Source organism: Juglans microcarpa x Juglans regia, chromosome 4D (assembly GCF_004785595.1).
Source record: "Juglans microcarpa x Juglans regia isolate MS1-56 chromosome 4D, Jm3101_v1.0, whole genome shotgun sequence".
Lineage (NCBI taxonomy): Eukaryota > Viridiplantae > Streptophyta > Magnoliopsida > Fagales > Juglandaceae > Juglans > Juglans microcarpa x Juglans regia.
The window spans coordinates 20745849-20757851 of NC_054600.1; the positions used below are offsets into that span (position 1 = coordinate 20745849).

The 12003-nt window shown below is 34.0% G+C and overlaps 2 protein-coding genes across 4 annotated transcripts; one reads left to right on the forward strand and one right to left on the reverse strand.

The window, feature by feature from the left end:
- The first annotated feature begins 1791 nt into the window (after positions 1-1791).
- Positions 1792-4707, forward strand: LOC121259414 (chloroplast stem-loop binding protein of 41 kDa a, chloroplastic). The gene is made up of 6 exons (XM_041161001.1): positions 1792-2254; positions 2406-2527; positions 3302-3404; positions 3487-3625; positions 3944-4221; positions 4389-4707. The coding sequence occupies exons 1-6, from the start codon at positions 1871-1873 to the stop codon at positions 4569-4571; spliced, it is 1209 nt and encodes a 402-aa protein (XP_041016935.1). The 5' UTR covers positions 1792-1870; the 3' UTR covers positions 4572-4707.
- Positions 4708-5358: 651 nt separating this feature from the next.
- Positions 5359-11201, reverse strand: LOC121259412 (RAN GTPase-activating protein 1). Of its 3 annotated transcripts, none has more exons than XM_041161000.1 (3): positions 11046-11200; positions 10552-10697; positions 5359-7329 (listed from the first exon to the last, which is right to left on the reverse strand). In XM_041161000.1, exon 3 carries the CDS (start codon positions 7316-7318, stop codon positions 5699-5701), a length of 1620 nt encoding a protein of 539 aa, XP_041016934.1. In that variant the 5' UTR covers positions 7319-7329; positions 10552-10697; positions 11046-11200; the 3' UTR covers positions 5359-5698. The 3 variants fall into 3 exon arrangements, with proteins under 3 accessions (XP_041016934.1, XP_041016933.1, XP_041016932.1); XM_041160999.1 differs by having other exon boundaries at positions 10528-10697; XM_041160998.1 differs by lacking the exon at positions 10552-10697 and having other exon boundaries at positions 11046-11201.
- Positions 11202-12003: the final 802 nt, after the last annotated feature.

The window sequence follows — 12003 nt, forward strand, 5'->3', positions numbered from 1 at the left end:
ATATCTTTCGTAATGTTGTCTAGCTAATTGACCTTGTCGTCGGTTCGAATATGGCATTTATCAATTAAAAATATATTTACAGTTTTAGAAAGTATAAGTGTTGTAGATTTTTTTTGAAAAAAATAAATAAATTTGAGATCCGCATGAAAAAATTATTTTTTTTAATAGTAGAAGTAACTTTTTTTTAAGTGCACAGAACTCACACACTCTAAGATTGTATTTAGCATTAATAGAAAAAAAAAGATAAAGTATTCATAAAGATGACCAGTGAGTTAGTAAACTAAATAGAAGGATGATGTTGCTTATAGTCTTTTTTTCCAAAAAAAAATACACAATTTCCATTGATCAACAGAGACACAGACAGAATAGATTTGAGGGGTTTCCTCCATGTCCACAATACAGTCTAAGATGTTTAATGCATTCTTGCCTAGTGAATGTGCAACTATATTTCCTTCTGTATTGATGTGTCTGATGGAACAGTTGAATCTTGGACCTTATGTCTGAAATTAGCATGCCAAAATGATTCACATATTGCACTTGACCCTGAACAGCCATCACTACTTTTTTGGAATCTCCCTCTAGGATAGTTTTCCTCAATCCCAACTCAATACCAAATATCTTTAAAAGACAAAGTCTGCCATCTCGTTGTATCACAATTCAATAATATATTCATGAGCCAGCTTTGACCTTTTCTAATATTGTGTAAGTTAATTATTTTGAGAAATGGTATAGCCATAAATAGATTAGATTGTACAAAAGCAAACTCATGAATTGATATGAGCTGATGTAGTACCGGTATGTTAAATTATAAAGTTATTTATCGTAAAATAAACCTAACGTATTATATTTTTTATTATCAATTTATGAATTTACTTTTGTAAAATCTTTTTGTGATTACGAGACTCGTTAATTATTTTTATACACGTATTGTAATATAACTAATCCTAGAGGCATTTAAACTCTGTCCCAACTTTAAATTTACATTTATTAGTAGCATCCCTTGTATTAATGGCCTTTACCATAATCCATGCCAATCTACAAGAGATTTGGTATGCTGCGATTCAATGGATATTCTAACTTCTCACATGGCTTTAATGCACCCATTCTTGCAATCATGGAAGTTTCTCTTTTTGCAAATTAGAATTAAATCTATCTTTCCTGTCATTTAATAAATGTCCTAGCATGAATTAAGGAGTTCATCAACGCATAAAATTATTAGGGACTCTCAAAGTATAGATTAAATTATATATTTAAAATTATTTATATAAATACCAATTTTAATTGACAAAACCCAATTTTCCTGTTTCTGTTCCATTCTCTTGATGTTTTGTATTGTAATATTCTGTTTTCAAACCTTTCATGTGAGTCCTGCAGGTTTGCATCAGTAATTGTTGCAATTTTCTTAACCGTAATCTGTCACGATGTTTAGAAAAAATGCATTTTTAAGAGAAGTGTTATATGTTTTATAAAAGTAAACTCATAAATTGACATAACTTCATGTGATCTGTTAGATTTACTTTACAATAAAAATAATTTTATAATCCGAAGTTTATAAGTTTATTTTTATAAAATCTCATCATCCCTAAAGTATTTTTCTTTAATTAATCCATGAAACTGGTACTTATTTATCCTTTCCAATCTTAAATTAAAAAAATAGTTCTAAACTATCAATAGATTTTACTTTCCACTTTTGTGTTCGATCATTAAATTTGGAGTGAAAAATGATAATTATCCACAAATTTTTTAAGTTACTTTTTTGCATGTTCAAAAGCAAGATTGAACTTGTTCGGTAGGCCGGCCGTTACCTTTATCTTGTACCAACAGAACCGCTGGTTATCATACAACCAAAGCGCTCACAAAAAAACAGTCAATGGCCACTCTTGCTTCCTCATCCTCTCTGCTCCTCTCCTGTCCACCCTCCAACTTTTCTCCACCTTCTCTTTCTTCTGCTCCACGCCTCTCTCTCCCTTCTTTCTCTCACTCCAATGCTCTCTCTTCCTCCCTCTCCATTTCTCTTCCTTTTCTCACGTACCCCACAAGTTCTAAACGCTTTGCTCCCTCTGCCTTGAGTGTCAGGGCCAGTGCTACAGAGAAGAAAAAGGTCCTCATAGTTAATACGAATAGTGGTGGGCATGCGATTATAGGGTTCTATTTTGCAAAAGAGCTTCTGGGTTCTGGCCATGAGGTCACGATATTGACTGTTGGTGAAGAGAGCTCGGACAAGATGAAGAAGCCTCCATTTAACAGATTCTCAGTTAAGATACACTCTAAATTAATCACTAATATCTGTGTGTGTGTCTCTCTCTGTTCTTTGAATATGGATTTTTAGTGATATGTAATGGATATAATGATTCTCTATTATATACAACTCTTAACTTATTTTTGTGTTATCCGTAAATTTCCAGGAAATTGTGAGTGCTGGAGGCCGGACCGTGTGGGGGGACCCGGCAGAAGTGGGGAAGGTTGTTGGAGGGGTAGCATTTGATGTGGTTCTGGACAACAATGGCAAGGACCTGGATACTGTAAGGTTTGTTGAGTTAATTATTGAAAATCAATCTTCAATCACGTTGTTTTTGGTCTAGCTATGACTATATAGTTGAAGTCTGTCAGCTATCCTGCTTGATAGAACTGGAAAATATTGATGGGTTGCCTTCTAGAAGTTCATGGACCCAAGGAAATAAAGATCATATTGTGTGTTTGCCCCCTAAATATAGTAGATGGTATGACAGATTTCCCATACTTTGAGTTCTAGTTTTGAAAAAAACCAATGATTTTTCAACCATTTTACATTAATGTTGGTTGTAGGACTTTATTCCTTGAATGAGCTCTGGGTTATGAGATTATACCCAGCTATATTATGATTGACAAAGCTATAGAATTTTATACCAGACGTGGAGGTTCTGAATGCAGGGAACATGGAGTCATTGAGTGAGCATAATTCGAGTAACTGGAGCATAAATCCACTTGTTTCTACAAGTGAAAAAAATACGAATCCCTATTTTAGGTTATAAATATTACTTAAGTATCGATTGTTAAACAATCACACTTGCAGGAATATACGCTCTAGATTCCTACACTGCAGACTAAGCTCCAATGCCTCACCATTTATGCCTCTTTTTAAGCCCAATATGCCAAAGGGCAAGTTAGTATGTGGTAGTTCATTAACATCTATTCTTAGTAATATGCAGAAATGCACCAAGTAATTGGAACTAAACACGCTATTGAAAATGGAACAAAAGAAAAGAAATCTATATTTATTCCATCCGTAAGCTTTTATTCTAACATCAATCTGCACATGTAGGCCTGTGATAGATTGGGCAAAGAGTTCTGGCGTCAAGCAATTTCTGTTCATAAGCAGTGCTGGGATTTATAAGCCAACAGAGGAGCCTCCTCATGTTGAAGGAGTATGTTGTATATATATAATCCAAATAGTATACAAGATATGCTGGCTTTTCTCTATTGAATGGGAATCTTTACCTTCAACAGGATGTCGTTAAAGCTGATGCTGGTCATGTTGGAGTGGAGAAATACATTTCGGATGTTTTTGGTGTTTGGTCAATATTCCGTCCGCAGTACATGATCGGATCTGGCAACAACAAAGATTGTGAGGAATGGTTCTTTGATCGTAAGTGTATAATCTCAAGTGCCCAAAAGAAGTTTAGAATCTCACACACCTTTTCGATTACTCATTTTTCATGGCGTTGCTGTAAGATAGCAATTTTATTTTGAGCCAACAGTGGCCCAATATTACTCCACAAAACCTTCACTCATTTATTCTGAGGTTTGTTTCATTCATACCTGGATTGTGTTTGCATTCTTTATCTGATTTTACTCATTCTTGGAATGGTTTTAACTGAATATGCCATGTCAATCTATCCTTGGCTTAGTGATCACAACATTCTTGAAAACTATGCACTCATATATACCAACTTACCAATTGCAGGAATTGTTCGGGACAGACCAGTTCCAATCCCTGGCTCTGGAATGCAACTCACAAACATCTCTCATACTAGGGACTTGTCCTCTATGCTTACTCTAGCCGTTGAGAAACCAGACGCTGCATCTGCTAACATTTTCAACTGTGTAAGTGACCGTGCAGTGACACTGGATGGAATGGCCAAACTATGCGCTCAAGCTGCTGGTCGCCCTGTTAACATCATTCATTATGATCCAAAAGCAGTTGGAATTGATGCAAAGAAAGCTTTTCCTTTCCGGAACATGGTAATAACTTGTCTTTCTACTTGCCACTAAATGGTTTGGAAGATAGTCTGTAATGAATCAAAAAAAGTCAGTCAGAATAGGAGACATTTAGGGCATCAGATAACCATAGTGATGTAAAAACTTTTGACAGTATCAGAGATAATTTACGTTATTCATGCACTGTGCAGCACTTCTATGCGGAACCAAGAGCTGCCAAGGACATTTTGGGCTGGCGCAGCACCACAAACCTTCCTGAAGACTTGAAGGAGCGGTTTGATGAGTACGTAAGGATTGGAAGAGACAAGAAGTCCTTGAAATTTGAGATAGATGACAAGATCTTACAGTCGCTTAAAGTACCAGTGGCTGTATGATCATTCAAACATTCAGTGAGATATCTATCCATTCCACAAGGCTGCTATATATATATTTAGTCCCCTTATCTTGTCAAAAATCAATGTATTCGATATTATCATTTCAATACATAAAATGATATGATTGAAGTTCTTATCTAAATTGTTGCAAACAAAATAAGGTCTCGTTTGTTTTCACAACTATTATCATATCATTTTATTTAGTCATTATAACTTTTTAAAATTTTCTAAATAAAATAAACAATTCAACTTTTTCAAATCTTAAAACAAAAATAATATTAAAAAAATATATTCTAATAATAATAATATTTTATTCAACTTTCAACTTTTATCTCAACTCATCTCATCTTATTTCATCTACGAAAACAAACGTGGCTAATTCTGCAATCTTGAGGGAAAGAAATTGTAGCTCGGAAATTTTGAATTGTATTAATATTGGATGTTGCTCGACCTAATTTCCCATTACATGTTTTCAGAGAACTGGTTTTATCATACCAATCGTATTTGTAGATATTTCCATCATATAAGAAACCCATTTAAGCTAATGTTAGCAAACAGCAAATGAATAACTGAATAAGTGCCTCTCGGCACCCCAAAAAGGAACATCATTTTTTTTCTTAAGGAAAAAAAAAAAGAACAAGAAATTGAAAAGAAAAGTTCAATGGGATAATCGCAGAGCAAAGATTCTGAAGTTAACCAGCCAGTAAGCAGTATTACGTGACTCATTCAGAAACTGAAATCAAAGTCCCATCAGAGATACTTATCTTTTTCTGAGAATCACTTCAAATTTCAAAGTAATAATCTTCATGCTGATTAAATATATTAAGAATTCAGAAAAATAAAAAATCTTGAAAATAAAAATTACTTCCTACTCCGTCTAAACATAAAATTGTCCACAGATGCAAATACTAAAAACCAAGTTGTAAGCTAGGGAAAGTTCTTAAACTGTTATGGTTTCCAACCTAAACTACCACAAATAGATCCATTAGGACCATTACACTCAGCTAAATGCAGCAGAACTTGCTAATACAACAGCATACTTGTTAACCCAAAAATCAGGTCTGGACAAGATTCAAATCAGATCAGCGCAAGGCAGCGGACTACTGCCTTGGAGTTTGAAACTCTTATCACTCTTGCTTAATCTCAAGGTTCTTGAGTCGTGATTCCAATTCATCCTCGTTACCAGATCCATCCTCTTCTATTGTCTCATCAAGATCTTCTCCTTCAGGGTCATTCTCATCCAAAGGCCCCAGCAAAGCGGGAGAATTCTTGAATATAAGCTTAACCTCATCAATCCCTTCATCAGATATGAAATTAGAGTTGATATTTAGCAACTTAAATCCAGGTTTGTGCACAACAGCCTGAGCCAAGAGCCTAGCCCCAACCCTTCGAATTGAGTTTGTGCTCAGATCAACTTCATTTAAATGACCCAGGCCCACTTCCAATGCCTTACTCATTACACTTGCACCTTCATCCTTCAGTTCATTCTCAGACAAGTTTAACTTGGTAAGATATTGTTTTGCTGCTATACAGGCTGCTAAAGAAGAGGCAGCTTTGGCCGTAATGTCATTTCCAGCCATTTCCAGAACTTCAAGTGAAGGTGCAGAATCCTTGAGGGCATTGGCCAGGGCTACTGCCCCCTCATCCTCTAAGTTCAGGTAACTGAGGTAAACCTCAGTGAGATCTGTGAAGACAGATACAGATTTACTCAGAGCAATTCCAGCTTCCACACCAAACATGTTGTCACGCAAATCAAGTTTCTTTAGATGGGGGCAAGACCCTAGTGCTTCAGATAAGGATACTCCCCCTTCAGAACCAACCCTCGTGGAAGAACACCGGAAATCCTCCAATGCAGGAGAATGCTTCACAATCTCAGATATTGCAAATGCCCCTTCATCTCCTGTCATGTTGTTGTGAAACTGAAGAATCCTCAGCTTCTCAGTGGAAGGAATAAGCTCACAAACTGCTCTTGCAGCTTCCTCTGAGATACCATCATTCATCAGATAAAGTTCCTCCAAATTCTTCTGAGACCTTAGCAGGGAACCAAATGCCCTGACACCCTTTTCACCCATGGCATTGTTGGAAAGGTCCAGATATCTCAAAACACAACCTTCCAAGGCTGAAGAAAAGATATTCATAACCTCAAGAGCTTCTTCCTCTGGCCTTCCAGCAATAAAATCTGATAGGTCTACTTCTGTCAATTGATCCTTAATGGATAATAGAATGGGTTCAGCAACACGAGCAGCACCCAAGCCAAAACTTCTATTGCTGAAACAAATCTTAGTGTATGAGTTTTGTTCCCTAAGTGGTTTTAAAAGCTCTTCAGCCTCCTCTGCTTCAATAAAAGCCCTACGACCTCCAGATATATCAAAGACTGTTTCATTAGCAGCAGTAACTTTCTCAGGTATCATAACCTCTCCATCCTCTTTTGTTCTGGGGCCTCTTTTAAGAACTTCCAGCATAAGCTTACTTGATTCTTTGGCATAAATTTGCACAGCAGAACTCCCATCACCATCTGGCTCCTTCACAAATTGTTGGTTTGCAGTACCAAAAGAAATATCTTCTATATATTTGGCATCTTCCTCAGCATCTTCTTTACTCAGCAGGCCATACTTCCTTGAGAAAATGGATGGAGTTGTAAGGTTCTTGATCATTCGATCTACAAGCATTAGCCTCGTGCTCTGGCTAGGGGGCCACAATTTGATTGGCAATGTTCGGTGTTGAAAAGTTTGTGTTGAAGAATCCATGCCAAAGAAACCTGCAACCCAAGTAAATTTTTTTTTTTTTTTATAAGTAAAATAACATTTTATTGAGTAAATATGCATAGCCCAAGTACAAGAAGTATACAAACAGAAACACCTCATTACAAAGTATACAAAAACCAGGATATAATTATACTCAGGGGAGAACATTCATTGAACCAACCTAATCCAATAAAAGCCAAACAGATAGCTCAAATTATCCAAAAACACTTCTGGCTCAACAACATAATTACTTAGTATTTAGAGCAATCAAGTTAAATTATTTCATAAAGTTCTCAACTACTGGAATTGAAATTTTTTTAATAGGTAAACAAACTACTCGAATTGAAATTACAATTTCTTCAACACACAGATAACCCCTTTTTTTTGTGCCTATGCCTCAACCACTAGTGTGCACAGGTGCACACAAAAGAAAAAAGAAATAAACAACCGAAGACCAGTCCTTATAAGATAAACAAGCCAAAAAGTAGAAAGGAGCATGGTGCACTACGAAAAAAAAAAATTAAAAAGAATTACAATGCGGTTACAAGAAATCTACATTCTGAGGTGAAAGTTCATAAAAAAATGAAATAATACAAAAGCAAAACTCAACATCACACAATGATTAATTTAGTATGCACTCTACTGGAATTGAAATTTTTTTAATCGGTAAACAATCTACTGGAATTGAATTACAATTTCTTCAACACATAGATAACCCCTTTTTTTGTGCCTATGCCTAAACCACTAGGGTGCACAAGTGCACACAAAAGAAAAAAAAAAAAAAAACAACCGGAGACCACTCCTTATAAGATAAACAAACCAAAAAGTAGAAAGGATCATGGTGCACTAGGAAAAAAAATAAAAATTAAAAAGAATTACAATGCGGTTAGAAGAAACATACATTCTGAGGTGAAAGTTCATAAAAAAATGAAATAACACAATAAGCAAAACTCGACATCACATAATGATTAATTTAGCATGCACTCTACAAGAAGCAGTGGCGGAACAGGTAATTGTGTTGAGGGGGCCAACTTTTTTTTATTGTGCGACACATTTATGTAAAGAGTAATAATAGATACAGTTGCAGGGTGTGCAAGTACTATACACTCCCTTCGAAAAAAGAGTGAGGTTCATCATTAAAAAATAATTTTTTCATGTGAGTCATAGATTTACCTACTTTTTTCAAAGCGAGTGGGCGGGGCTTGCACATCCTAGGACTGCCAACATCATTTCTCTTATGTAAATTAAAAAGAGATTGAAAAATCATAAAAACATAACTACATATAAAAGTATATCTCGATAATTTGCTACGTACATGTAGAAATAAAATTATAAAAACACAACTTAATATATGTTTCAGATTCTGACGATAATGTTTCATGGAATAATATTCATCCATTGTTATTTTTGTAATAAAATATTTATAATTTATTTTCTTCATATAAACTATCAAGAGATCTTTTAGAATGTCATCTTTTATTTTAGTATGTAAATTACTTTATCAGATTTCATGCAAAATCTAGATATTTTCGTATCACATTAAACATATAATGCTATAATTGAAAGTTTAAATAAATTCTTTTCTTTCTCAATGAAGTCTAGAGGATAAAATCTCGCAACTATTTTTCATATAGATCATTGACCTTAAATCATTTTTCTTATATTTTCACTTTGGATTCCATATTAAGAAGCCCAATATTGTATAACAAAAAACTTTGGAATCCATATTAATAAGCTTATTATTTCTCCTAAACTTAGTTTTAAGTTTAATTTTGAAGAGGTCACATCCTTGAAAATAAATAATATATAGAAATTAAACAGAATTTTGGGACTATAAGAAAAAAAACTAAAGAGAAGCATTTTTAGGTATATTGAAATTTTAGAAAATTTTAGAGAGTATATGGAGATTATAATTTTTTTTTTTTTTTTTTTTTTTTTTGAGGGGGGTGGGCGGGGGGCATTTTCTATATTTATAGAATTATGTATAAAATCTAAGGGGTATATTGTGTTTTCAAAAAGTTTTGGGGGGGGGCCATGGTCCAACGTGGGTCCGCCACTGACAAGAAGAGAACCACTAGCATTGTGCCAAGAGTGATGGTGAAGTGGTGCTGGCGCAGTAAAAGTAGCAACAACAGTTGCAGCAATGGCAACGGTGGTGGTGTGCCCCTCACAGTATTGGCCCTAGTGTTCATAGTACCAGCAGCAGTGATGATGGTAGCACTGATGTCAACAATATAAGAGTCAAGTACTTTCAGTGAAGGAAACAACATCTTGCAATATATACCAATGTACAGGGGTGGCGATAGCAGCAAGGCAACATTTGATGTCATTAAAGGAAATGATATCAATTATTCCTATAATATATACCAATGTGCAGTTCTGTGAAAGCATCCAAGCAAAAAGGTTGTGGAGTGATAAGAATTTTAGCTTGCCTATCAACCAAAAGTATATCCATTATTAAAATTATCAATCACATGACTTTGCTTACAGATTTATAATCTCCAAATACTTTTTTTTTATTGGCACCAGGTGTCCAACAACAGAATATATATATATATATATAATCTCCAAATACTATAAAACAAGAATATATTTGGAAGAGAAGAAGTTCTAACACACTCGATGATCCAAAACTGATGGCTCACGCAAGAGTTTTTGAACATAGTATTGCATAAACAATGGAATTTGACACAAGAAACAGAGAAACTAACAACTAAACAGTTTAACTTATTCATATTTAGAAAACTTGATACAACAGATGAGTTTTTCTGTCCAAAATCTACTACCATTAATTCAAAAAACTCAAGAAGCAAATCACAAGATCATAACTACCTACATAACAGCAAACTTTCAAACAAAACCTGTACATCTCTTCGGTGTTCTTACAGAAAGGGTACTGATAATATTCCTTGTTATAGCTTTGATTTTTATTTTGCATTAGGTTAATCTGTTGTATGATGAAAATCAAAGATCTTAATCCTCTCGTACCCCAGAACGAAAGGTACAAACTCAACTTGCTTTCTTCTCTAAACATTTCCTAAGCATCATTATAGGTCAAGGTTTCTGATCTAAGCAGCATCTTAGAACTTCAATTCAACACTTTTGTAAAATCAATTAACAGATCTAGATATTGAAAATGGAACATTCACTAATCATAGAGGAAATGACAGATGTAGAAAAGTATAAAAGGCTTTTATGGTTAGAAGACTTATCTAAGAATGATGGGGAAACGAAACCTTATAAGGAATTAGGATACCGATGTAATCCAAGACTTTCTTTTCAAGTTATTAAACTTCTCCACGACCAATCAAAGCAAAAAGGCCAGGAACAAAGCACAGAGAAAGCAGCAAACATTTCAACTAGTCAAGCATTGCACCAAACCCTACGAGAAAGACCGCGTGAAAATTCAGAATCATTCGCTAGAAAATTTCTCCTCAGTTTCATATACGCTAAATTGAAAAGAAAATCTAAGGAAAAGTCGGAGTTTACAAGGGCCGAGTCAACCCTTTTTTTATAAGTAAGGGCCGAGTCAACCCTTAATCTATAGGTGCCACAAGTTAACATTCCAAGCATCCAGTTATTTTCCGAAGTATTGCAAGCAACCAAACAAACAGTAAAGCGGAAAAATGAAACAGTGTAAAGAGAATCCGATGCGGCACCAGGAACGAACAGAGAAAAATAAACTATAAGCCCAAGAAATTTAAGGGTAACTGAGAAGATAAAAATACACCTGTTGTTTTCCTTCCTCCTCTTGTTTCTCTTGAAAACTTCCGAGGATTGTCAGGCGAGTGGTGTGGTGGGCAAAGAAAAATCCAAAAGAGACTGGGAGTGAAGGAATTGGAGGGAAATGATGAAAACCTAATCCTAGATTTCTAACTTCAAAAAAGATATTATTGAGGGAGGAGCAAGGTATAGCTGTATAGGCTTTCGAAACGAAATGATTAAAATGTCCCCTCGAGTTTCTTTTTATTACGTTCTAAAAACTTGGGCTCTGACCTGGATTGAGTTCAGCCTTAAACTTGGGCTTTGATTTTTTCTCATCTTCACCTCTTTTAGGAGAAAAATTAATACAGAGAGTTTTCTCATTACTTACTATAAAATAAAAATTATTCTCATCAGTTACTTTTATTATTAATATATTATATTTTATAAAAAAAATTATAAATATAAGATATAAAAATAAATAATAGTTGATACATAAAATTCTTTTAAAAATATTAAAATATAACCTCCAAGACATGTATATTGAAATAACAATATCTGTTAAATATTATTTTTTTAAAAATGATTGTATGAATAAATCTATTTACAAGCTTTTTTTTATTGACGTTTACATTAAAATATATATATATATTGATGTTTTGACTTTTTTTTAATATAATTAGAATTGTGTTTTACACTAGATTTGTATACAGAATAACTCAAGATTTTATTGTATAATATGAAGTTAAAATTTGAAATAAAATGAGTTGAGATTAAATTTAAAAGTTGAATAAAATATTATTAGAATATATATTTTTTTAATATTATTTTTATTTTTGAATTTGAAAAAGTTGAATTATTTATTTTATTTTGTGTGAGAATTTAAAAAAATTATAATGATTAGATGAGTTGAGTTGAGATAAATTGTAAAAACAAACGAGTCCGAAATATACTTTCTTTGGATTCATGGTTATGGAGTTTAAGGC